The following is a 22,654-nucleotide window of genomic DNA, read 5'->3' as shown; positions in this document are numbered from 1 at the left end:
TCAGACCTTGCTTTTGTGACCCTTTTGTGAGCTTCCCAGGAAGAAAGAGGGGATTCCCAGACTTGCAGGGCCTTGTCCATGCCCTTCAAAGCCCTGACCCAACCAGGACCCTGGGCACCCAATATCCTGACACAAGGGGAAGCTACGGGAAAGCTTTTAGTTAGATGCTGGCTCATCCTGACACACGTGCCAGCAGATCCAATGGTGAAGGCACACAAAGAACCTCGGCGTGTTGGGTTTTCAGACCGCTGTGGCTATTCTCCAGTTTGGAGATGGGAAAACCCTTTCCAGAGGAAGTGGAAACAGGATCAATCAGTCAGTCCATGCCATGAAATGTCCACTGCAGTCCCCAGCATCCCCATCCCCATCTGTCCCCTGTGTTTTAGAGGCAGCAGCTGGATGTGACAGCCAAGAGGAGGCCCCGAGTCCTCCGGTGAGATCTGCAAAGGATGCAATGGAGGCCAGAGCACAGCAAAGGAGGCAGGCTGGTGAATGATCCCCATGATTTAGGAACAGAGCAGCCCCTATAGCCAGGCTGTGGAAGCAGAGGCGATGCAGGAGTCCCTCAGTCTCTAGCGTGAGGGTCAGCAGCAGATGCTGAGATTTGGGATGTTGGGAATCTGGAGGTGCTGGGCTTCCCCCAGGCTTTGCTCACGCTGCTGCTTGGGAGGCCCAGGGAGGAAGAGGAGGGAGGCATCTGAGGGCACGAAGCCAGCCGGTTCCCTGGAGGGAAGGAAGGGCCTGATGTTGGGAGGCAGCCAGGCAGTCTTGCAAGCAGGCCGGGGCAGTCAGCACCAATTAATGGCCCTGTTCTCTCTTTTGAACGTCTAGCTTGCAAACGCAAAGAGCAAGAGCAGCAGAAAGACAGGAGTCTGCAGCCCAAGAAGCAGCGGCTGGTCTTCACGGACCTCCAGCGCCGCACCCTGATCGCCATCTTCAAGGAGAACAAGCGCCCGTCCAAGGAGATGCAGATGACCATCTCACAGCAGCTGGGCTTGGAGCTCAACACCGTCAGCAACTTCTTCATGAATGCCCGCCGGCGGTGTATGAACCGCTGGCAGGAGGAGCCAGGCACCAACCCTGGAGTCCCCTCTTCTTCTACAAGCACTTTCTCCAAAGCATGATGTCCCCCCGCCCTCCCTGCCCCTTCCTGGACATCCTCCTCATGACAAAGCCAACTCAGCCTCGTGCGCATGCCCCATTTGGGGTGGGTGCTTTTGGGCACTGCCAGTCCCCCACCCTGAACAAGGGTGTCACGTCCTGCTGCCACCTCCATCCAGCTTGAGGAGCAGGGATGGAGGTTGCAGCTGGGCCAGCTCCATCCCATGGAGGGCTCTGAGGAAACCCCCCATGGAGCGTGGGATGTGGGGTGGAGGAGAGGGAAAGGAGTTGCTTGGGGATACCTCACAAAGTTTGTCTTCACCCTCCCTGCCAGAGTTCGGACTTTGGAGATAGGGGCATCTTGTCCCCTCCTGTTCCCCCCCCACAACTTCTGCCTCCGCCACAACCACCCTTATGGCTCTTACAGTTTTGGGATAAAGATTGAGGAGGAAATGCAGGAGGTGAAGTTGTGGGGCTGGTCTCTCGTACAACCCCAACTTTCCAAGGCCGAAATCCCCATTATTTAAAGGGGAGTAAGCAGGGGAAAACACTCTGTAGGTGCCTGGAGGTGACCCCAGGTCTCTGCTTGCTGAAGCTTTTTGCTCCCCTGAGGCACAGCAGGTTTTCCCAAAGCAGTCAGACTCTCTTCTCCATTGAAACGCGGGCGCTCCTCTCCCTTGAAGCTGTTGAAAACTCAGCCAAGGGCAGCCCCACAACCTCCCTCCATGGGCCCTCAGGCCCTCCTCGCCCCCCAGGCACCCCCCCAAGAGCACCCACCCCACCAGACCCCCTGCACACCCCGACCCATCCCTGGGTCCCCCCCCCCAAAGTGGCTCCATGCGTCCGAGCATCCCCAGCGGCACGGCGGCCGCTCCACCTCGCGCCCACGCAGGTCAAGAAGCACATTTTAGCTACAGAAATCGGGTATTTAACAATATGAATTGTTTGAGAGGAGATGGGAGGAGAGACTCGGAGCGAAGGATCGCGTCTTTCCCGGCAGCCGGCTTGGGGCCGGGTTGGTTGCAGCGTTCGCCACTGGATTTCCTGGTTCGCTTTCGGGTTGAGGAATGAACTCAGACAAAGCAGTTTTGTTGGCTTTGCGTCTCGCCCCGTCCTCCCCTCCACACGCACTCTTGCCCTTACTTGTCTTCGTCTCTGTTACCAAAGAAATTGCAAAACCAAAAACCAAACCGATTCCCTCCCGGGAGGCAGCGGAGAAGGAAAATCGCACGGATCTGGTTGCGAAATGCTGCGTGTGTGAGAAGGGGAAAACTCTCTGATGAGCTGGAAAGGGAAAAAAAAACAACGACACCAACAACCAAACCCCGATGGGACGACAGCAGAAACCACAACCAAGCAAACTCGACGCCAAGACCGGCAAATTTACCGAAAGAAAAAAAAAAAAACAAATGACGAGATAATTTTTATTTTTATTTTTATTTTTTTTTTTTTGTGCCAATTAACAACCTGCCTTAACCGCGCAATTCCGGAGCAGTTGGTACTAGCTTCAAAACGATCGTCCCCCTCCGAGCTCTCGATGGTGACTTGTGCCATATGAAAAGCAATCATGAGGTCAAACCCTTTGCATTCGGCCGTCGCTCCGGCCCTGCAGGCTCCATGCTGTCCTTGGGGACCGGAGGAGCCGCAGGGACTGGGAAGGGCTGAGGGAGGCTTGGGGATGGAAGGAAGGCCAGGTGCCCCTTGCCAGCCCCATCACTTGGGGAGAAAGAAAAATCCTCCAAAGCCAACCCCCCCAAAAAAAGCAAAATAATAATAATAATAATAATAATAATAATAATGGGACACTGTTGAATTTATGCGGGTAAAATAGTACCATCTGTGTTCTAGCGCTACGGTTTCTTCGATTCACTTTACTTTGAGAGCGATCTGTTGTGTAACAGGAAGGCACCTTGTTGAAAAGAAGGAAAAACGGAAAGGGAAAAAAAAAAACAAAAAAAAAAGTGTCTGCGTACACCAAAAAAAAAGGGAAAAAAAGAAAACAAAGAGAAGCACCCCAAAAAAAACCCAAAAATAAAAGAGGAAAGGAAGGACAAAAGAATGAAAGAGAGAAAGGAAAAAACCCTACAAGGAAAAGCCCTGACCCAGCGCAGGGTTTGGGAACGAATTGTGGGACAGATTGACCAAAGAGCCGATGGGGTGGTGGGAAGTGGGGGCCTCACACAGCGACCCCAGGCATCGGCAGGGGGAGCGGATGGACGAGAGGGAGGAAGAGGGGCTGGGAAGGGGCCGGTGCCAAGCAGAGCCCGAGAAGAACAGCGGCGGTGTGAAGCTCAGCCCCCTGCGATCCGCTGCCCTCCGCCGGCGTTTCCCCCCCCTCAACGTTGTTTCTTCTTGTCTTGTTGTGACGTGGTGACGATGGGGAGGGGGGGGTGGTGGCAATTCCTGAACCCCATCGGGTAGCATTCAAGGGCTGAAAAGCCAGGAAGGGGGGGCCTTGGTTTGGGAAGTGAAAAAAAAAAAAAAAAAACCGAAACAAAATGAAAAAAAAATAAAGGGAAAAAATAATAAAAAAAATATAAATAAATTAAAAAAAAAAAAAGGAAAACAAAGAAAGTGAAAGGTACAAAAAAAAAAAAAAAAAAAAAAAAAACAGGAAAAAAAAAAAAAAAGAAAAAAAAAAGTGAATGCCACAGGCCCTCAAGGATGCAAAGACATTTCTAGTGAGAACCCGAGAATCAAGGCTACCTCACTTGAGTTTTCAATTTTCGTGATTTGAAAATCACGTCTGATACCAAAGATTTTGTTGCCTTGTCTGGTCTGTGCTGGCAGCGCCGCTTTCCCTGCGCCCTTTGAGTCCCCCCGAGAGCGAGAGAAGGCGAGCGAGCATCCCCGGGATGGCGGCGTGGTCGATGAGTGCCTTTTTCTTGTACCAAAGGTGTGTGGCCATTTCTTTGCTCCTCCGCTTTTTTTTTCCTTTTGCTTTTTTTCTTCTTCTTCTTTTTTTTTTTCCCGTTTTGCTTTGTTTTGTCCCGAAGATTCACTGTTACCTCAGCTCTCCGAACGGATTCTGGCAACTCTTGTAGCCTTTGGGTGTTGGGGTGGAGGAAACAGAAAGCCAAACCTTTGTCCTATTGGAAGAGAAAGCATCGCCCTTCCCTCTTGCTGTGGTTTCCCCTTCAGAGGTCCCTGGTGTCCCCCAGTGTCCCCGTTTGTCCTGTGGGCAGCTCTGCTCTGAACCGTGCAGAACCCGACTGTAGAACGGCTTGGGTTGGTGGGGACCTTGGGGACGTGGATTCCACCACAAATGGATTCCACCATGGATGTTTCGTTGAGGTTCAGCCCAGACTGAAGCTCCAGTTTCCCTTCTTGGTAGCACAGAGAGGATGCGCGTTGTTTCTCGTTGCTGACTGTCTCCAAACCTTTCGGAGCTCAGCGTCTCCAGCAGGGAAGGTTTCCAGGTTCCAGCAGAGGTGCAGGGTGGGACAGGAGCGGCTCTGCTTTAGGAAGAGGCGGTGGGAGGACCCTCAGGAGAAGATGCTCTTCTGCAGAAATCTCCTCCAGCTTAGGGAAATCTGGGGTCCAGTTGCAGCTGCTTGGCTCTTTGCGTTGGTTTCCCCTTCTTTCTTGGGTGAAGCCTTCCAGGCCGCGCCACCCCAGCGGGCTCCATCTGAAACGGCTCCTTTAGGTTGGACCAAACCTGGCCAAAGTCTCAAACCCAACCTGGAGCTTCGCCGTGGGGACGCCGGGACCCCTCTGCAGCCCCACTGAGAGCAGCTCAGAGCACCCCACTGCTCGCCCCCCCCGTCCCCATCGCCTCCACACGATTGCCTTGGCCAGATCCTGCCCACCCCCCCTCCTCCCCAACACCCACAATGGCTCCTGATACCAAAGACGTTCTCTATGCAGGAGAAAGCCTTCTTTTCCACCCAGCACAGACCTTACAAGCCTTTGACAATGTTCTCTGAAATACCTCAAAATATTTAATGTATAGTTTATGTGATTTAAAAAAAAAAGAAAAAAAAAAAGAAAAAAAAAAAAAAAGACTTAGCTAGTTTTTGGAATTTGTGACTTGAAGCTTTATACTGTTAAATTATAATTTTGCAGAAGACGGCATGTTCTTATTTCTTTGACGCGTTCGATGGGAGACATATTGAATGTTAAGGAAACGAAAGCTGGGTAGTTTCACGATGAAAAAATAAAATAATGAGAGAGAAAGAGAGCGAGAAAGAGAGAGAGAAAGGTTTAAAAAGGACCCTCGGAGTTTACAGATTTCATATTTAAACCAGTCCTTTTAAAAAAAGAAAAGAAAAAAAAAAAGAAAAACGAATAACGACGACGATACCTTTGAGTTCCGATGTGTTTCTTTTCTCTGAGTCATGTCGTACGAGAGTATTTATTATACGTGTTCTGTGTTCAAATGTAATTTAAAGGAGACGAAAAGAAAAAAAACAAAAAAGGACAAAAAAAAGACGAGATGAGAATTTGATTTATGCATGAAAAAAAAAAAATATACTCTTTCTTGAAGTAATGTAATAATTATTCGGGGAGGGATGGTGGGGTGGGAGCGGGAGGGGACAAACTGTGCTTTTTTTGTCCATGACTTCTGGGTTGATTAAGAATTTTCTGCATGGATCACCGCGTCGATTTCCTTTTCTCAATCCTTTTCTCAAAGGAGAGCCATCCTTTACCCCCCTCCGTCGGTTTGTTGGCTTCTTTTCCCCCTTTCCTTTCTCTGCACGCTGTTTTACCCCCATGGGGGACGGTGTAGGGGCTGCAGGGGGTTGTGGGGGCACACGACCCCCATGCCCAGCAAACCAGGTGCTGGTGTCTGGGGCACGGGACCCCTGTGTGCCCACCCATGCCAAACCAACCCCGCCAGGCCCCGCACCTCTCAGGTTTGGGGATTTTTTTGTGCTTTATCCACATCTGTGTGTCAAAGTGTCTTCATGCGGAAGAGAAACAGAGACAATCAGCCGCCGTCACCTGAGTCTGCAAAGCTCTGGGCTCCTCGTTTGCTCTGAGATGAGGGAAATGGCCCCCATGCCCCATCGCCGCCCTCCACCCCACGCTGCGACCGTTGGCAATGGAAGCTCGTCACGCTGAGGATGGTGACACTGAACAGGGCTGCCCAAAGCTGTGGATGCCCCCATTGATGTCCCGTTGCTGGAAGTGTTTGAGATTGGGCTCAACGAGGCTTTGAGCAACCTCATCTGGTGAAGGACATCTCTGCCCATGGCAGCCCGTGGGACTGGTGATCTTCAAGGGTCTCTCCCCAGTCCAAACCATTCTGTGATTTGTACGATGGCCCTGAGTTGCTTTCCCTTGGGGTGGCCTTGAAGACCTGCCTCCATCCTTGCCTTTACTTTAAAATGCTGATTCTTGACTCTTCTTCCTCCTCTTCATTCTCCATCCTTCACCTCTGTCACTAGATGTGGCCCCAAAGCTCAAACAACTGCAAGGAACGAGATCTCAACTCCATTGTGCTCCACCAACGTGGTCCCCAAAAGCATAACAGGATTTATACCTGCATCTTCTTCAATGCAGCATCTTGCAGCCTTCGTCTTCTTCATGGCTGTCCATCCAAACAGTGCTCCTGGCGTCCCTCTGGGGAGCTGTTGCTGTTTGGATCTCCATCTCAGTGTTGGATGCTCAGACCTCGCTTCCAACCACACGAAGGTGTCACCAAGCTTAGACCCAACCCACGGCCATCAGTCCTAGGAATCTACAGAGCCCGACTGGTTCCCACCTCGGGACAAGAACCCGATGATTTGGGCCATCCCAAAGAAGCTGAGCACTGAGTGCTGTCCTTATCCTCCACCCACCAGCACCCACTGAACCAAAGGCGCTTTGCCCTATGCCGAATCTGGCCTCGCCTGCTGCCCACACCTACCAAAATGCCTTGAGGAGCAACTTGCAACGATACCAAAGATATTTTTTTTTTTTCCCTGCAGGTAATGACAATCCAAGCTCTGTCCTAAAGACAATTCTCTTGACCAGGGTTGCCCCAAAAAGGCATTTTTGTGCTGTGGGGAGCAGGAGCAGAACTGGAGCGCAATGGGGCACCTTGAGAAACAACAAGAGCAGCTCCTGCCTGGTGGGGAGCATCAGGGAGCAAAGATCCCAGGGCTTTGTGCTGATGAAGGACGAGGAAGAGGAGGGTGCCTGGAACCTCCAGCCCCACCAAATCCCACAGTTCAGCCTGGTCATTGCGTCCTGTTTCCACTGTGGAAGTTTTCAGGGATTTGGGTCATCCCGTTACTTGTGAAGCCTCAGGCTGGTTCTCCGTTTAGGTGCAAAAAAATAAAATAGAATTTGCAGTGGGGCAGCAACATCTCCATCCCCACTGGGAGAGGAGGAGCAGAGGGCTCACGGAACCTCAAAGTCGAGCTGCAGGCACTGACATTCCTTGATAGCCCAGCCACGAGCTGAGCTTTCCCAGCTCTAAGGTCTCCAATGATGGGATACCAGCACTGGGCCTGGAGCTTGCACTGCCTGGTGCCAAGCCCAGGACTGTCAGGACAAGATCCTTCATACAACACCTCTGTTCTGAGCAGAATCAGAACCCAAGGTTCGTGCATGAGTCGCTTCAAGGGGGCAGGGGGGACATTTCTTGCTTTTCCCTCATCTCAGAGCAGAAGAGGAGCTGCAGCCGGGGCTGGGGCTGTGCGTATGGACGCTTCGGATCCTTTTGTCTTATTTCTTCATTCAGGGCTTTTTAAAGAAAGGGAATTAAAAACGCAAAGACAAACAAATCCATTTGTGGCTTTGTTTTGTTTTCTTTTTTGTTTCTCCTTTCCCATCCTTCTCCCCCGTACGTTTCTAAAGGAGAACAAGAAGTCAGGCAGCATTCACCCTGCCCAGGAGGAGCCCACAGCACTGGGTTTACCCACCCACCCCACTGCTCATTTCTCTGCATAGCAATAGGCACCCATCCCACCTCCTTTGGGGGCCACGTCCCTCCGTTGCTCAATGCTTTTTTTCCTTCTGACTGAATGGTTTTGTTTTGTTTTCTAATTATTATCTTTATTATTTTTCCTTTCGCTGCCGCTTCGTTGTTAATCTCACGGGATAGGTTTTACTCTACAGCGAAATGCAATTGTTACTCCTCTGTGTCTTGCAATTATATTTGTTTAAGCTATTTACAAATGCTAAAAGAAAAAGAAAAAAAAAAGAAAAAAAGACAATAATTTAAAAAAAAAAAAAAAAAAAAAAGAGTCTTATGTGTCAGGCACTTTATCCAAACTGTGCTGTGTGCTCTGGAGTTCGTTCCTTGTTCTTTGCAATGACTCACGCAGGGGAAATTACCAGGAAACTTAACTCCAACAGGTTTTAAAAGAGAAAAAAAGAAAAAAAAAAAAAGAAAAAAAAAAAGAAAATCTCTATTTGTTCATCCTCTACTGGTCATGACTGTGTTGTATTTCTGCAGCTTTCTGTTTCTTCAATAAATTATTTTCTAGTCATTCACCCCCGTGTCTGTGTGTGTGTCCCAGGGGGCTTTTAATTACAAAAACGAGGATAAAAAATGGTGATCCGGCCACCAGGTGGTTGTTTGCATGCTCTGTCCTCCCCAAGCTGTGGCTCCGCAGCGTCCCATGGGCTGTGCACGTCCCCAGAGAATGGTGGGAGGTGGGGATGGGGGCATGGCACACAGCACTGCCACGGGTTTGGGGACCACAGTGCGGAGATCGTGGAGCAAAAACACCCAAATTGGATTCAGATGACCTCAAAAGGAGGAAACCCCTTTGGCCTCAGCGGGACGTGGCCAGGTCAGCTATGGGGGGAGAGCCAAGTTGGGGTTTGTCCCTTGGCGATGGAGCGCTGTGGTGGCACAGGTGTCATTGGTGGTATGGGTGTCAGTGATGCTGTGGGTGCCTTGGGTGCCCTTGGTGGTGCTGTGGGTGCCTTTGGTGGTGCTGTGGGTGCCTTGGGTGCCCTTGGTGGTGCTGTGGGTGCTGTGGGTGCCCTTGGTGGTGCTGTGGGTGCCCTTGGTGGTGCTGTGGGTGCCTTGGGTGCCCTTGGTGGTGCTGTGGGTGCCCTTGGTGGTGCTGTGGGTGCTGTGGGTGCCTTTGGTGCCCTTGGTGGTGCTGTGGGTGCCTTGGGTGCCCTTGGTGGTGCTGTGGGTGCCTTGGGTGCCCTTGGTGGTGCTGTGGGTGCCCTTGGTGGTGCTGTGGGTGCCTTTGGTGCCCTTGGTGGTGCTGTGGGTGCCCTTGGTGGTGCTGTGGGTGCCTTTGGTGCCCTTGGTGGTGCTGTGGGTGCCCTTGGTGGTGCTGTGGGTGCCCTTGGTGCGCAGGCTCTCCCCTCGGGTGATGAGGCCAGCGTAGCCCTCCTGATGGGAGAAGGCATAGCTGGAACGGCGGTGGAAGGAGCCACGGGGGACGTGGGTGCGCAGCTCCACCGAGGGCTCCGGCTCCCTTCTGGCCTTCCAACAGATCTTCTGCAAGGAAACAGGGGCCTGGTGACCCCCCCCTGGGGAATCGCATCCATCCCACCACCAGCAACACCCTTACTGGTTCCAGACGCTGGTCCTTGAGGCAGATCCTCACCTGCTGGATGCTGGTGTTGCCTGTGATGGCGTTGTACGAGCGGATGGTGAGCGAGGGGATGGTGTTCACCACCAGGGACAGCAGGACCACCAGCAGGACGTAAGGGTCGGTCAGAGCGTTCCGGGTGGCATCTGCGGGCAATGTTCAAGCAGCAAAGGTGGAGAGGAGAGAGAGCAATGGTGAGGGGACAGCCCCACACTCACAAAGCTGCTAAGGGATCTCAACCAGGATCAAAAAGCAAGACTGCAAGTTCATGAAATGGTCAACCTGTCACCCAGGACCATATAGCAAGAGGATCCAGACCAAGGGATGTGATACAGCCAAGCGAAGACATGATCCACTGGGAAAACAGCTCCTGGCATGGAGCCCACAATGAGCTGGCCTGGCTTTGGGAGGAATGGACTGCAGGGATTTGGGGCACCTGACCTGGAAAACGGAAGACAGCGGGGGCGATCCTGAAGGCATCGAAGCTCTGGGTCAGGAAGGAGAAGAGGCAGAAGAGCAGCAAGCTGGCTGTGACCATCAGGAAAGACAACGCAGTCCAGAATTTGGTGTCCAGGATGATCTGCACGGACATACAACTCCTTGTGAAGGCTGGAGGATGTACTTCCGTTTGGCCACTTGTCTCTGCCTCAAGGGAGATCATCCTCAGCTGCACTGGGCAACATCACAGCATGCCTGGGGTCCCTTCACCCGTGTTCCATTTGGACCGGTTCCCTCCAACCCCTCATCCGTGCCAACAGCCTCCAGTTCATCCCCAGCTCAGACACAGGGAGGGGTGCTCACCTCCACGAGGACCGACAGCAAAGCTGAGGTGGCCACCGTGATGGAGAAGGACTCGTAGTCCCCCACAGTCCTGCTGCCAACGTGGTCCTCAAAGGCCCAGAGCGCGATGTAGAAGCTGGTGAGCGATGTGCTGACACCATGCAGGAGCGTCACGCTGAAAATACGATAATTGAAGAGCTTGTCCTGCTGCCCAATGGTGTAGAGCTCAGGGAACCGCAGGCTCTTCTTGGCACTCACGTCCTGCTGGAACACAAAGGGGCTCGAGCATCATCTTCCCACCCTTGGCAGGTTTGCCCTCCAGGCATAGGGGCTGGGTGCAGCCTGGTGGTCCCATACCTGCTCCAGAAGACCCACAGAAAGCACGGGGTAGGCGGTGTAGAAAACGTTGTAGAGAGCAAGGAACCAGCCTTCATAGAGAGGCTACGGGGAGAACGAAGTGGCTGTGAGCTCGGTGGTGCTTTGGGAAGACTCGGAAAGGATGCCCAGGCACTGGGGTGAGGCCAAGTCCTGCCTCAAATCCCATGGAAATCCCTCTGGACTTGTTCTGAGACCTGCATCAGCACTGGGTTGTCCGCAGCACTCTGTGGGTCTTTGGGAGCGTGCTGCAGAGGTGGGGCTGGAGCCACACACTGCACTGATAACCTTTGTCCCTTAGGTAGGAGCTCCCATTTTTGGGAGAACCTTGTGGAACCCTGCGCATTTGTGAGGCTGAGCTGCTTCTCACAAGAGCTGCCGGTGCCTCTGAGGGCACTTCTCCCAGTCCCATGGCCCAAGTGCAAGTAACCAGCTGCGTCTCAACCAGGGAGCCCCCAAAAATCAGGGAGGGAGGAAGGAGACCGCGCTGGAGATACAAAAACCCACAGGAGGGCCGCGTTCCGCACCGATACGCAGCCACTGCTCACCTGGGCCGTGAATCCACTGTGAAAAGCAAACCAGATCTGGGTCATGAGGCCAGCAAAGGTCTTGTAGAAGAAGTAGCGGAGGAACTTGCAGATGCGGAGGTAAGCCCAGCGGCCGTGGACGAGCAGCAGGCGCTGCAGGTAGCAGAACTGCGCCAGGGCGAAGTCGCTGCACTGCACGGCTTGCACGCCCTCCAGCCCGCTGATGCCCACCCCGATGTCAGCAGCTGCAGAGGGTGTGAGATGTGGGCAGTGAGGGTTTAGCAGAGCCCTTTTTCTGTAGCGTTTGGTTGCCCTGCAGATTGCGGCCAGGGCTGATGGGTAAAGGGGAAAAGCCCTCCTGCATGTCCATCGTGTGCCATAGAGTGTGACAGCAGGCACAGCTGGGTGTGCAAAGGGCACAGCCCTGTGCTGGGGGCTGCTGGGGAAGCAGGGGAGTCTTCAAGACATCCCCGTTGCCCAAGCAAGCAACCCTGCCCCTTTCCATGGTCTTGTGCTTTTCACTCCCTTCCCAGCACAACCGCATTGCAAACTGGATTGGGAATTAGGCTGGAAAATGAGCCAGGGGTTGTGCTGGGAATTGAGTTGGAAGTTGAGTTGAGTGTTCCTCTCTCAGCTCTTCACCTCAAAGGAGAAGTGACACAGTGGAGATGGTAGGTGGGGTTCCACCACTCCCGCTCTAGTTGGATGCTCTAGCCAAAACCCACCAGCACATCCCCCAGCCTCACTTTTGATCATGTTGACATCGTTGGCCCCGTCCCCAATGGCCAGCGTGGTGGCTTTCTTGTGCTTCTTCACCAGCTGCACGATGAGAGCTTTCTGCTTGGGGGTGACCCTGCAGCAGATGACAGCCTGGCAGCTGGTGGCCAGGTCCACAAAGGCCTTCTCCACCAGACTGCCCTGCTCCTGGGGGTCCGTTGTCCCATGGCAAGCCAGGTGCTGCCACAGCTGTCCCTTCTTCTGTAGCACCTCTCCTGTCTGCAGGATTGTGTCCTTAGGGGAGAGCACACATGGTTAGAACCTCACACCAGGGCTGGTCAAGAGGGATGGGGGCTACAAGCAGGGAGGATGGGGCTGGTCTGAGCTCTTTTAGCACAGGGAAACAAATATGGGCATGAAGGGAGGATAATAACATTTCTAATTTGGGTTTTCTAGAGACTGGCAGGGATGTCACAGTGGAATCTATGATGCTCTCAAATCTCTCTGGTGCAACAAAAAAAATTTATCTCTGGGTTTGTCATGCAGTAGGTACAGTTTGAGAGCAATTTGTCCCAGTATGACCAGAATCATAGAGTGATGAAGGTTGGAAAAGATCGGCCAGTCCAGCCATCCACCTACCACCAATATTGCCCACTGACCCACATCTCTCAGTACCACATCTGCACCTTGCTTGAAGAAGGGCACATGAGCCCCCAGCCTGGGCCAGTGTGGGTGAAGCCCCCATCACTAAGTGATCAGCGTGAGGTCACCTCCTCCTCTAACATTCATTCCCCATCCCAAAACAGGGTTCCTGTGGCTTTTGCCACCCATTTTGGGGTACCTCCTGGTGCCATCCAATGCCTTGGGGCAGAACCAGCCCCACTTATCTCCTTACCACAAAGTCCCCGCTGATGACAAGAGCTCTCTTCTTGTGGCACAGAGGCTCAGGGTGCTGCTGTGAGGCACAGTCGCTGCCACTGACGTTGTTGTTTCTTGCCCAGTAAGCCTCGAGCATCTCGCTGTGCAAGGAGGGCACATGGGGAGTGTTGGTCAGCTTTGGCCATGACTCGCTGGTTGGCATTTGCATCTCAAAGCTGGATCCAGACAGGGTTGGTACCCAATGGTGGGAGCAGGAGGGGCAAAGAGGGGCTGAGAGGGCTCATGAGATGAGAAATCAGCCCTGGTGCATGTGGTTCGGAGGCCAGAGAACCAAGCTGAGCGCTTTGCAGCCAAAAGTAGGTGCAGAAATGAATGGGGAAGACTGGAAAGGTGTCAGTGGGTGAAGATGGGAATGGACATCCAGGCTGGGATGGGGAAGGAGAAGCATCTCCAGCCCTCCATGCTCGCCCTGCATGGATTCCTATGCCCTTGGGTGTAGAATCACAAAATCATTAAGGCTGGAAAAGATCTCTAAGGTCATCCAGTGCAACTGTCCATCTACCACCAATACTGCCCAATAACCACATCCCTGAGTGCCACACCTCCGTGATTCCAGGAACCCCCTGATGTCACGACCCAGAAGGTCAGGATTCCTCACCTCACTTCCTTCTCCTCCAGGATCTCCATGTCATCCGTGAGCAGCTTGCATGCATAGCCGACATTCATTGCTGTTTCTGCAATACAGGGACATCAGTGGGCTCTCGTGCCCCCCTACCATCCCAGGACATCCCCCAGCCCTGGAGGCCAACAGGTGCTGGGACTCTTCTGCACCCCATGCCATCATGCAGACAGCTTCCCCTGCCTCAGTTTCCCCACAGGTAATGTGATCTGTGGGTCGTGCTATTGTTCTGTATGAATGGAACAGCAGAGCCCCACTATTGCTTCCTCCCAGGGTCTCATCTGATCTCTGGTCCTGGTTGGGGAAGAAACTGAAATGTGTTGGTGGGGTCTGGGGTTGGCTCCACTGACCTTGTTTGTCTCCCGTCAGCACCCACACTTTGATGTTGCCCAGTTTCAGCAGCTGGATGGTCTCAGGGACCCCTTCTTGCAACTTGTCCTCAATGGCTGTGACCCCAAGCAGCTGGAGGGAAGGTGCCATGACGTGGGGCAGGGGGTCAGGGCAAGCTGAAGGTTAACCCTGGCTCCAACCAGGGGTCTCCTGCAAGCTCCATCCCCTTCCCATGGGTGGACATGTTGCAAAACCACCCCGAGGGCTATCTCCACCTGCCCCTCCACCCCAAAAGAGCTGAACCCCTCCGTGCTCCTACCCTCTGTGGGGCCAGCAGGGAACAGGGCAAGGCGTTCCTCCCCACCCCTGGCCCCATCCCACCTCCAGGTCCTGCTCCATCTCCTCGTACAGCCTGTCCAGCTCACACGCCCGGCCCTGCAGCAGGATGCTGGCCATGCGGTGCCTCCTGCTCCACTCGTCGTACTCCGCCTCGCTCAGCTCCTTGCTGGCCAGGCATAACGTCCTCAGGGTCTCCTCTGCAAAGTGCTGCCAGGATGAGACATTGTGTCCTCCTCACCTCGACTCTGTGCTCACATGGGGTCTGAGGTCTCCTCTGGGCTCTGTCTGCCCCCCACCCCAGGAGTGATCATAGAACCAAAGAATGTCCCTTGCTGGAAGGAACCCATCAGGATCATCAGATCTAACTTCTGGCTCCTCGCAGGACCCACATATCAGACCCTACGTCTGAGGGCGATGCAGAACACCAAGAAGGGGATTTGGATTTCCCCCTTCCAGGTGCATTTGAGGCTCAGAGCAGAAGGGGGAAAGACAGAGCTAAATCCTAAAGCCAGAGTGGGGACAGAGAAGCAGCGGGGCACCCAACCAACCCCTCATGACCCAGCTGCTGTGGGACTCACATCCAGAGCCCTCTCGGTGAAGTCCTGGTTGGGTCCCCGACCCCGCAGCCTCTCCAGGATCACGGTGTCAGCCCCTTTGGTGTAGAGCCGGATGGTGCCCTGTGGGTCCCTCACTGGGAGGCAGAAAAGACAGAGCTGCTCTTTGCCGTCCCCATGCAAGGCACCACCCTGCAGCCACCTCAGCTCACCCAACACCGACATCCTCTTGCGATCGCTGTTGAAGTCCAGCATGGCCAGCACTTGGAACGTCCTCGTCACCCCCATCTCGCTGATGGTGATGGTGTCCTGCGTTCGGGACAGGAAGACGTAACCCAAGCTCCTGGCTGCCAGCACCAATGCTTCCTCATCTGGAGAAGCCGCCTGGTAAACCAGCTGGTCTGCGGAAGAGAAGCAAGGATTGGGTGAGGAGACGCCGAGATGAGCATCCCTCAAACACCTGGAACGCCTCAGCCTTGCACCGACGTTACTGATGGAGACCTTGAAGCCTTGAGCTACCAAGCTAGGGAAAGTCATAGAACAGAGCTGTAGGAACACAGAACATCTCGAGTTGGAAGGGACCCGTGAGGATTCATCAAGTCCAACTCCTTCAGCTCCTTAGAATCATTTTTCTAAACATGTTCCAAAGGGTAAAGGTTAAAAAACACGCATTCAGCACAACCGACCCCCCCAATCCATCCCATTTCAGGAGCCGTGCTTGGTTTACAGTCATACACACTTTTGCTGAAGATGATTTAAATCCACCAAATCTTGAAATTTAAAAATACGTATTTTTTAACTTCTGTTGAGTTCATGAGAAGAGAGAATAACAGCTGTGTGAGTACAGTGTGCTCTTCGTCCTCATTAAGCAAGGACCACCACTCCCCATGGGACCCCAGCACCACTCCCAACAGGATCCCAACAACACCCCCCAAGGGATCCCCACGCCGACCCCAGTGGGATCCCACCCCCGTTCCCAATGGGATCCCAGTGCCACTCCCTATCCCTATCCAACAGAAAACCCCAGCCTAGGCAGTTCATATCAACGATATCACGGCCCCTGTGCCTCGAAGGGAACCCCCTCATAGGGGACCCCAACCCACCTCCCCTCTCCTCCACCATGACGGTGTGGCAGAGGGCCAGCAGCCGCAGGAACTCCCGCAGCACCGGATCCTTGTTTTGTTGCACTGCTTCCCGGAGCCCCACGTTGTTGGAGTCCAACATCTTCTCCCCATGGCAGCTCTGGGTCAGCACCAACCCCTGCAAGAGGCACGGCAGGCTGTAGGAACCCGAGACACCAACAACGGGGCCACCCTGTGATGCTCTGCCGTGGTCATATTTGGCCCCATGCTATGCAGGAGAAGGGAATTACGCACCGGTGGCTGTTTGTTCTCATGGCCCGTGTCCAAACCTGCCAAAATAAGAGACAGCTCAGTTACTGAAGAGCTGGGAGCATCGCTTGGCAAGAGCTCCAAGCAGCTTTTTGCTAGGAGGATTAGGATTGCTGGGATTCTTTTGCTGGCCAGAAGACTGGCAAGGAGGGAATTTCCAGTGCTGGCCCAGTGTCTGTCCATTGTGAGCCATTGGGGCATTCAGGTTTGACTGATTTCATTCTTGAAGAGCTCAGACTTTCCATGTTTTTCATGTTGACAGTGCAGGTCTGGCTTTCACCTGCATTTCCAGTTGTCAGCAGGTAGAAAGGATCGTGGCAGTGCTGCTATCAGAGGTGCAGTGCGATACACAGGAAGAGGAGGATTGGGTTTATTCCTGCTTAGAAACTTTGCCAAATGGTTTTTTTTTCTCCCCTTTCCTTTTGTCCCTGTTTGTCTCAGGTGTTTGATAAGGATCTCAGGAAAAAGGAGCTCTGTGCTAAAGCTCTGCCCCTCGCTGCTCTCTAAATGTCACTAATTAAGCACCAAAAGCCAGCCAAGAGCTCGAGTAAATGTAGCAATGAGAGAAGGAAGGAATTGGCAGTTCTGGGGTTTCTGAGGGGAAAAAAGTAATCTGAATCATTAAAGAAAGCAAAGAGCACCACATGCACTCACCATAAGAATAAATCATAAAGGGAAGGACGACTTCTTCGCCTCCTCCTCCTTCACCTCCTCCTCCTTCCCCTCCTCCTCCTTCCCCTCCTCCTCCTTTACCTCCTCCTCCTTCACCTCCTCCTGCTTCACCTCCTCCTCCTTCACCTCCTCCTCCTTCCCCTCCTCCTCCTTCACCTCCTCCTCCTTCCCCTCCTCCTCCTTCACCTCCTCCTCCTTCACCTCCTCCTCCTTCCCCTCCTCCTCCTTCACCTCCTCCTCCTTCCCCTCCTCCACCACCACCAAGACCAACCCACGTACCCCAAGCTTCCCAGCAAGCCAGAGAAGACAAAAGAACCAAAGTGACCTCCAGCCAAAGCCTGGCCTCAACCCAACTCTGCAATCCCTACCAACCTGCCACCACCACAAGTTACCGTAGATGCTCCCGTTGACGCAGCACTTCTTGAAGCTCATGATGTTCTGCGTCAAGGTGCCCGTCTTGTCCGAGAAGATGTACTCCACCTGGCCAAGCTGGTCGTTGAGGCTGGTGCTCCTGGCTTTGGCTGGGATGTCCTTGACAGCATAATACATCTCCAAATCCCAGTTGATGAAAAAGCTGTTCACCAGGTAGATGAATTCAAACCTGGAGTGGGAATGCGAGAAAGGAGTTATCGCCTTCGTCGGTCGGTCATCCTCAGCCTGTCCACCATTTCCAACCTTGGCGCGTGCGTCTTTGCATCACCTTTGCTCGGGTGCTGAGCCCCTTTTGTGGCAGCCCCACACTGTGGCTGCAAGCCAAGGTGCCAGGTGATGGGGCAAGGGGAGGGAGGGGGGCACTGAGTGCCAGCTGTGTGCAATCTGCATCGTTCTTACGTGATATACATGGACATGGGTATGATGACGCTCAGCAGAATGGTGAAGCCCCAGAAGCTGAAGAAAGCCTGCTTGGCAGGAGCCGTGTGCTTATAGAGAGCAGCGAGGTAGCTGTGTTTCTCTTGGAACATCTTGGCCCAGAACCCTGAGGCAATGGCGAGGCACAGCGATGTGACCAGCAGCACCAGAAAGATCTGATGGGGGAAGGCAGGTTGAGAATGGCGCATCCCTCAGAGCCTACCAGACCAACCATTGTCCCTTGCAGCCCTTCTCACTGCATCCCCTGGTCGTGAAGCTGCTTTGAGACCACACAGAACTCGAAGGCTATCCTGGGCTGAGACGAAAGATCGTGGCATAGAATTCAGCTGAACACATCCACAACAAACAGAGTGAAACCCAACTTCCCCACCTTCCTGACCCCAACCCAAACCCTACTGACCCCAACCCAAACCCTACTGACCCCAACCCCAACCCTACCCAAGAGGAATGCCAGCAGTCAGTTGGAGAAGAGATGACAACACAGCCACCAGGAACTGGACCAAGAACTGAGCAAAATACTTCAAGCTTAACAAGATCAGCATTGCCCAAGGAAGCAGTGCCTCACGAGGAAGCTTCTAAGCACCCCCAGGAGGCGTTTGCACAGCTCTTACTATGACCACCAGGCGGTCCATCATGCGGTCCAGCTTGGTTTTCTTCCTCTTGATCTTTCCACAGTTCCTCATAATTTTAGAATCAGATCCTGGGCGAGAAACCGTTTTGTAAGTAAAAAAGCAAAAAATGCTCCTTCCACCGCCCTCAGCCCTCCTCTACCCACAGCCAACGCACGGCCAAGAGGACATGAAGGGACGTGGATCCAGGACACGATGCAGGGAAATACAGAATCCTGGAGCTGGTGCTCACCTGCATAGAGAACCAAGCCGTAACACGTGTCGGTGTGGCGGAGTTTGCAGCCCCTCAGCAGAATCCTGTCGCCATCGAGCGCGTGCGTCTCGCCTCTCCACTGCAGCACACCAGTGAAGCTGTGCATGCGGCTGTTGGGCTCCTCGCAGGTCACTCTCCCTGGAGCAGAGCACACAGAGCAGGCGTTGGCTGTGGGGGAAACGCGAGGTCCTTCGTTTCCTCCAGAGAAGAGGATTTCTCAAGGGAAAATTCAGACTTTTCCTGCACGTCTTCCAGCTGCGGGATGGGAGACTCGGGTTAAGGCTGAGCTGGAGCACCAGCCTGCTGTGCCCAGTCGAGGAACCACATGGGATAAAGCACCAAATCCTTAATTCCAGCTGCTGTTGACACAGCATCCCATGCAGGACCAAAGGGGGAAAAAAATCCAGGGTCTGAGCTCAAGTCTGGATGCTCAGAGTTTGATTCTGGTAGGAAAACAGACATTGAGCCATGCGCAAACCCGATGGCTCCCATCCTACCCAACAGCCCTCATCCCAACCCTGTGCCCCCCATCCTAATCCAGTAGTCCCTATCCTAACCCCCATCCTAACCCAACCCCAACCACGCTGCTGGGGAAGGGTCTCCATGCAGACCCTTTAGTAGGGACCACCCTCCAGCTCTGAAGGTGCTGAGTGAGGGCATTTGGTGTCTCTGGGGACAGAGTGAGGCCGATGGGAGACCTCTGGAGGCTGCCCCGATGTGACCATGGGGTGGAGGCCACATCCTCACCCATCTGGGTTTCTCACCATCAAAGGCAGCCAAGCTCTCCTCACTTGTCAGCTCCTGGTGGGTGACCAGGAGGGCTTGTCTGAACTTCAGGTTTGTTTCTCTGCGAAAAAAGAGTCAGCGAGGGAAGAATGAAACAACCCTACAGGGCAAAAGCACTGTTAATTCTGCTATCGGGCCCATGAGACAGAAGTTGACATTAATTGTTGGGTGATTACATGAGCAATGGTGATGAAAAGCAAGATAGGGAGCTATCGTGGCAGACATCAAGCAGGAAAAAAGCCCCGGCCCCGGAGACCCTGTCATTAAATCATCCAGCAGACGAGCGGGAGGGATGAGGAGCTGGAAGGGAATGGAGATGAGGAGATAGACCTGAGGTCACGAGCTGCTCTGCAGGGTGCAGGGTTTTCCCCAAAACCGTAGCCTGAAAATTTCCTTGGCCTTCCAATTTTCAAAATCCGTGGGGCCAAATGAAAGGCTCCTTCCATGGCTGCAGTGCCTGTAAGGTTGGCTGTTGGAGGACCCCCCAGCTTGCGTGGTTTCTGCAGGACTGCCAGCCTCCCTTGCACACCTGACCCCCATTTCTGGTGGCGCCCAGGGCTGGAGAGCTCAGCCCACAGCCGGGACATCCAGCACTGCTCACCCATCGATGTCACAGGTCTCCACGTAGCAGAGGCTGCTGGGCTCTGAGCTGCACAGCAGGAGCATGTCGGCCTGCAGGAGCAAAGGGAAAGCACCTGGTTGGGTCTCCTCTTGCTGAGCCCCCCTTGGCACACCAGCCGCCAGCCACGGGGCGCTGCTCACTGGGACGAGGCTGTCCTTGTGCAGGCGGACGACGTCCCCAACGCAGACATCGCGCCACTTCTGCCAGCGGAAGCTGAAGGGGAATTCAGAAGGCGTGAATACTGCAGCCCTGCTGTCACAGCAGGGTTAGAATATTGCACGGCAGGGTTAACGCTGCATCCATCCTCTGGAGCAGCCTGTGGCTCTCCTGGCTTCTTGGGGTCTGCAGGGCGTTGCTGGTTCCTCTGTGGCCATCAGGGCACCACGAGTGGCACAGGGCTGCTTTTCACATCCATACCCCCATGCCTACAGGCAGACCAGCGCTTCTTGAACCTGTTGGGATACAAACATCCTTCCAAAGAAACTCCCGGAGCTGCACCAGATCTGGGGGGCGATGCAAGCTTGCAAGGCCTGGTGCCACCAAAACACTGAACTCAGGGGTGCTCAGCATTCCGGATGCTCCGTCACTGCTTCACTGCAAGGAAAGCACGAGCCCTCCCCAGAGCCCCTTACCTCTCCCCAGACAGGATCTCACAGGGCCTGCTGTTGATGTTTCTGTCACTTTGGTGTCGGCCCTGGGCAGAAGAGAGAAGAAGAATTGGATGGGCCATGCCAGGCGTTCTTGTCCCATGAAAGCAACCCTCTTAACGCTATAACCTCTTTGGGTTCCTCAGCCCCAGGACAGGATCTGCTCATTGAAGCACCCTGGAGATGCATTCTGATGAATGAAGGGGCAGAAGTCCCCCCAAGATGGCCCTAGGGGCCAAACTGTGACTACAGCCGTGGATTGGGATATTACAGATATCACTCCTAAAGGAAGGAGACCATCTGGCCACATCCTTTCAAAGGGAAAATACGAAGCGATTTGGATGTTGCAGAGCTGATGGTGTCTCAGGTACATTGAATGATGGCATCTCCCAAACTTTCCACAGCAAAGGAGCCCATTCTGCTGACCACCCCTCGGTACCCACGCTCACAATGTCATCCATCAGGTCCCGTAGGGCACGGATGGTGAGAAGGCAGCTCAGGGGGAAGAGCAGAGTGTACCAGGGCAGCGTGGAGATCTCAGGAAAGGTCTGGGGAAAGAAAAGGGCACCTCAGTGACCAAACTCCCATCCCGCCATGGGACACCTCGGGTCCCAGCTCTCCTCCTTAGAATGGCCCAAAAAAGGTAGGAACCAAGCCAAGATTTGGGGACGGTAGGATTTTTGTCTGGCAGTTTTCTGTATGATCTTATTTTATATCCAAACCCAACTGATTTAAAGGAATCATATTTTATCTCAGCTTCAGCCACTCAGAGGTCCTGAAATCCGACGAACGCTACTGCAGATCGGTGCCCCTGACGCCATCTTACAGCATAGGCACAAAAGGGGAACCCACGTCAGCTCCAGACCCCATCCATAAAGGTCAGAGGTGGGAACACAGGTGTCCCTACAGATGGCCGCCCTGCTCCGAGCACCAGACAGCCCTGCTTTGGTAACAGTTCCCTCACGCTCGTGCTTCTCCCTCGCATCCATCTCACCTGCAGGAGGATGACGAAGACAAAGTAGACGTTGGCCATGCGGTGGAACTGCTCGTAGAGGTTCAGCGGGAGGAAGGTGAGGACGTTGTACTTGGCCGTCTTAATGGCGTTGCCCTGCCAAAATGATGGCAGCTTAAAGCCAGAGCGGGGGCCCAGCACCAGAAACGGCTCTTGGTTGGCGCCGCCTGACTCACCGCGTATTTCTTCTTGCTCACGCAGAAGGCAGATTTCTTCCTGAGCTGCTCGTTTTGGGCTCTGTTGTTGGCCTGCACTTCCCAGGTGAAAGCTGGAGGAGCTCGTGGTCACCCAGTGGCTGTGCTCAGCCACCACCCCCTGCCCTCCGGGGACACTGGGACCCGTTGTGGTGCTCATGGTGAGCTGGGGAGACGCGCTTCCATGGTGCTGTTGTTAAGGATGCTTGTTCCCCTTCTGATGCTCTTCCTGCTACCCCAGTGTGGGCAGCACCAAGCTGGGACATCCCAGCCACGACCCCAACTCCTGCACCCATCTGATGGGCCACCTTTACGCCAGTCCTCTGTTTCTACTGCCCAAAGAAAGGAAAATCCCAGCCCGCGCTCATTGCGCACCAACCTGGCTGCCCCTTCTGCTCACGCTCACAGCCCAGGGCTGGGTCCTGCCCATCCATGCTGCCACCTCTACCAGGACCTGAGGACAAGGACACAGAAAACCCGCAATGCTGAACCACAGCGGGACCCACTGGGATGCCCAGCAGCTGAGCTTCACCCCTATGGGGCAGGACAGAGAAAGTGCAGTGGCATTCTTAAACGTCACAGAAGTGGTGACACAAAAGCATTATCTTTTGGATTTCCATCACACATGCGGCCTTGATGGGTTTACTCCAAGGTGTTGGTGTGGGGCTGGGCCCCCCGTGCCCTCAGGGTTGGACTGCAGCTCCCTTTCAGCCTCAGTCTGTGCTCTGACCACTCAAAGACTCCTCTCCAACGAAGACATGGGAAATCATTGAAGGAGAGCCTCTCCTCACGTCGCCATCGCACCCAT

At 53.9% G+C, this 22,654-nt stretch overlaps 1 protein-coding gene across 1 annotated transcript; it reads right to left on the bottom strand.

Moving 5' to 3' along the window:
- Positions 1-7,759: 7,759 nt before the first annotated feature.
- On the bottom strand, positions 7,760-22,654 carry ATP8B3 (ATPase phospholipid transporting 8B3). The gene is made up of 28 exons (XM_052702610.1): positions 22,651-22,654; positions 22,226-22,300; positions 21,829-21,920; positions 21,635-21,748; positions 21,090-21,188; positions 20,626-20,687; positions 20,134-20,206; positions 19,973-20,043; positions 19,350-19,432; positions 18,565-18,723; positions 18,315-18,403; positions 17,665-17,858; positions 17,226-17,434; positions 16,147-16,181; positions 15,874-16,030; positions 14,983-15,171; positions 14,795-14,907; positions 14,259-14,423; positions 13,898-14,009; positions 13,527-13,602; positions 12,885-13,008; positions 12,019-12,283; positions 11,294-11,517; positions 10,728-10,811; positions 10,392-10,631; positions 9,873-10,170; positions 9,606-9,748; positions 7,760-9,496 (listed from the first exon to the last, which is right to left on the bottom strand). Exons 1-28 carry the CDS (start codon positions 22,652-22,654, stop codon positions 8,834-8,836), a joined length of 4,212 nt encoding a protein of 1,403 aa, XP_052558570.1. The 3' UTR covers positions 7,760-8,833.

The sequence above is a fragment of the Tympanuchus pallidicinctus genome, unplaced genomic scaffold (genome assembly GCF_026119805.1).
Source record: "Tympanuchus pallidicinctus isolate F22 unplaced genomic scaffold, pur_lepc_1.0 scaffold46, whole genome shotgun sequence".
Classification (NCBI taxonomy): domain Eukaryota; kingdom Metazoa; phylum Chordata; class Aves; order Galliformes; family Phasianidae; genus Tympanuchus; species Tympanuchus pallidicinctus.
Note: the sequence above shows the minus strand (reverse complement) of the source record. Positions and strands in the feature narration are given on the sequence as shown.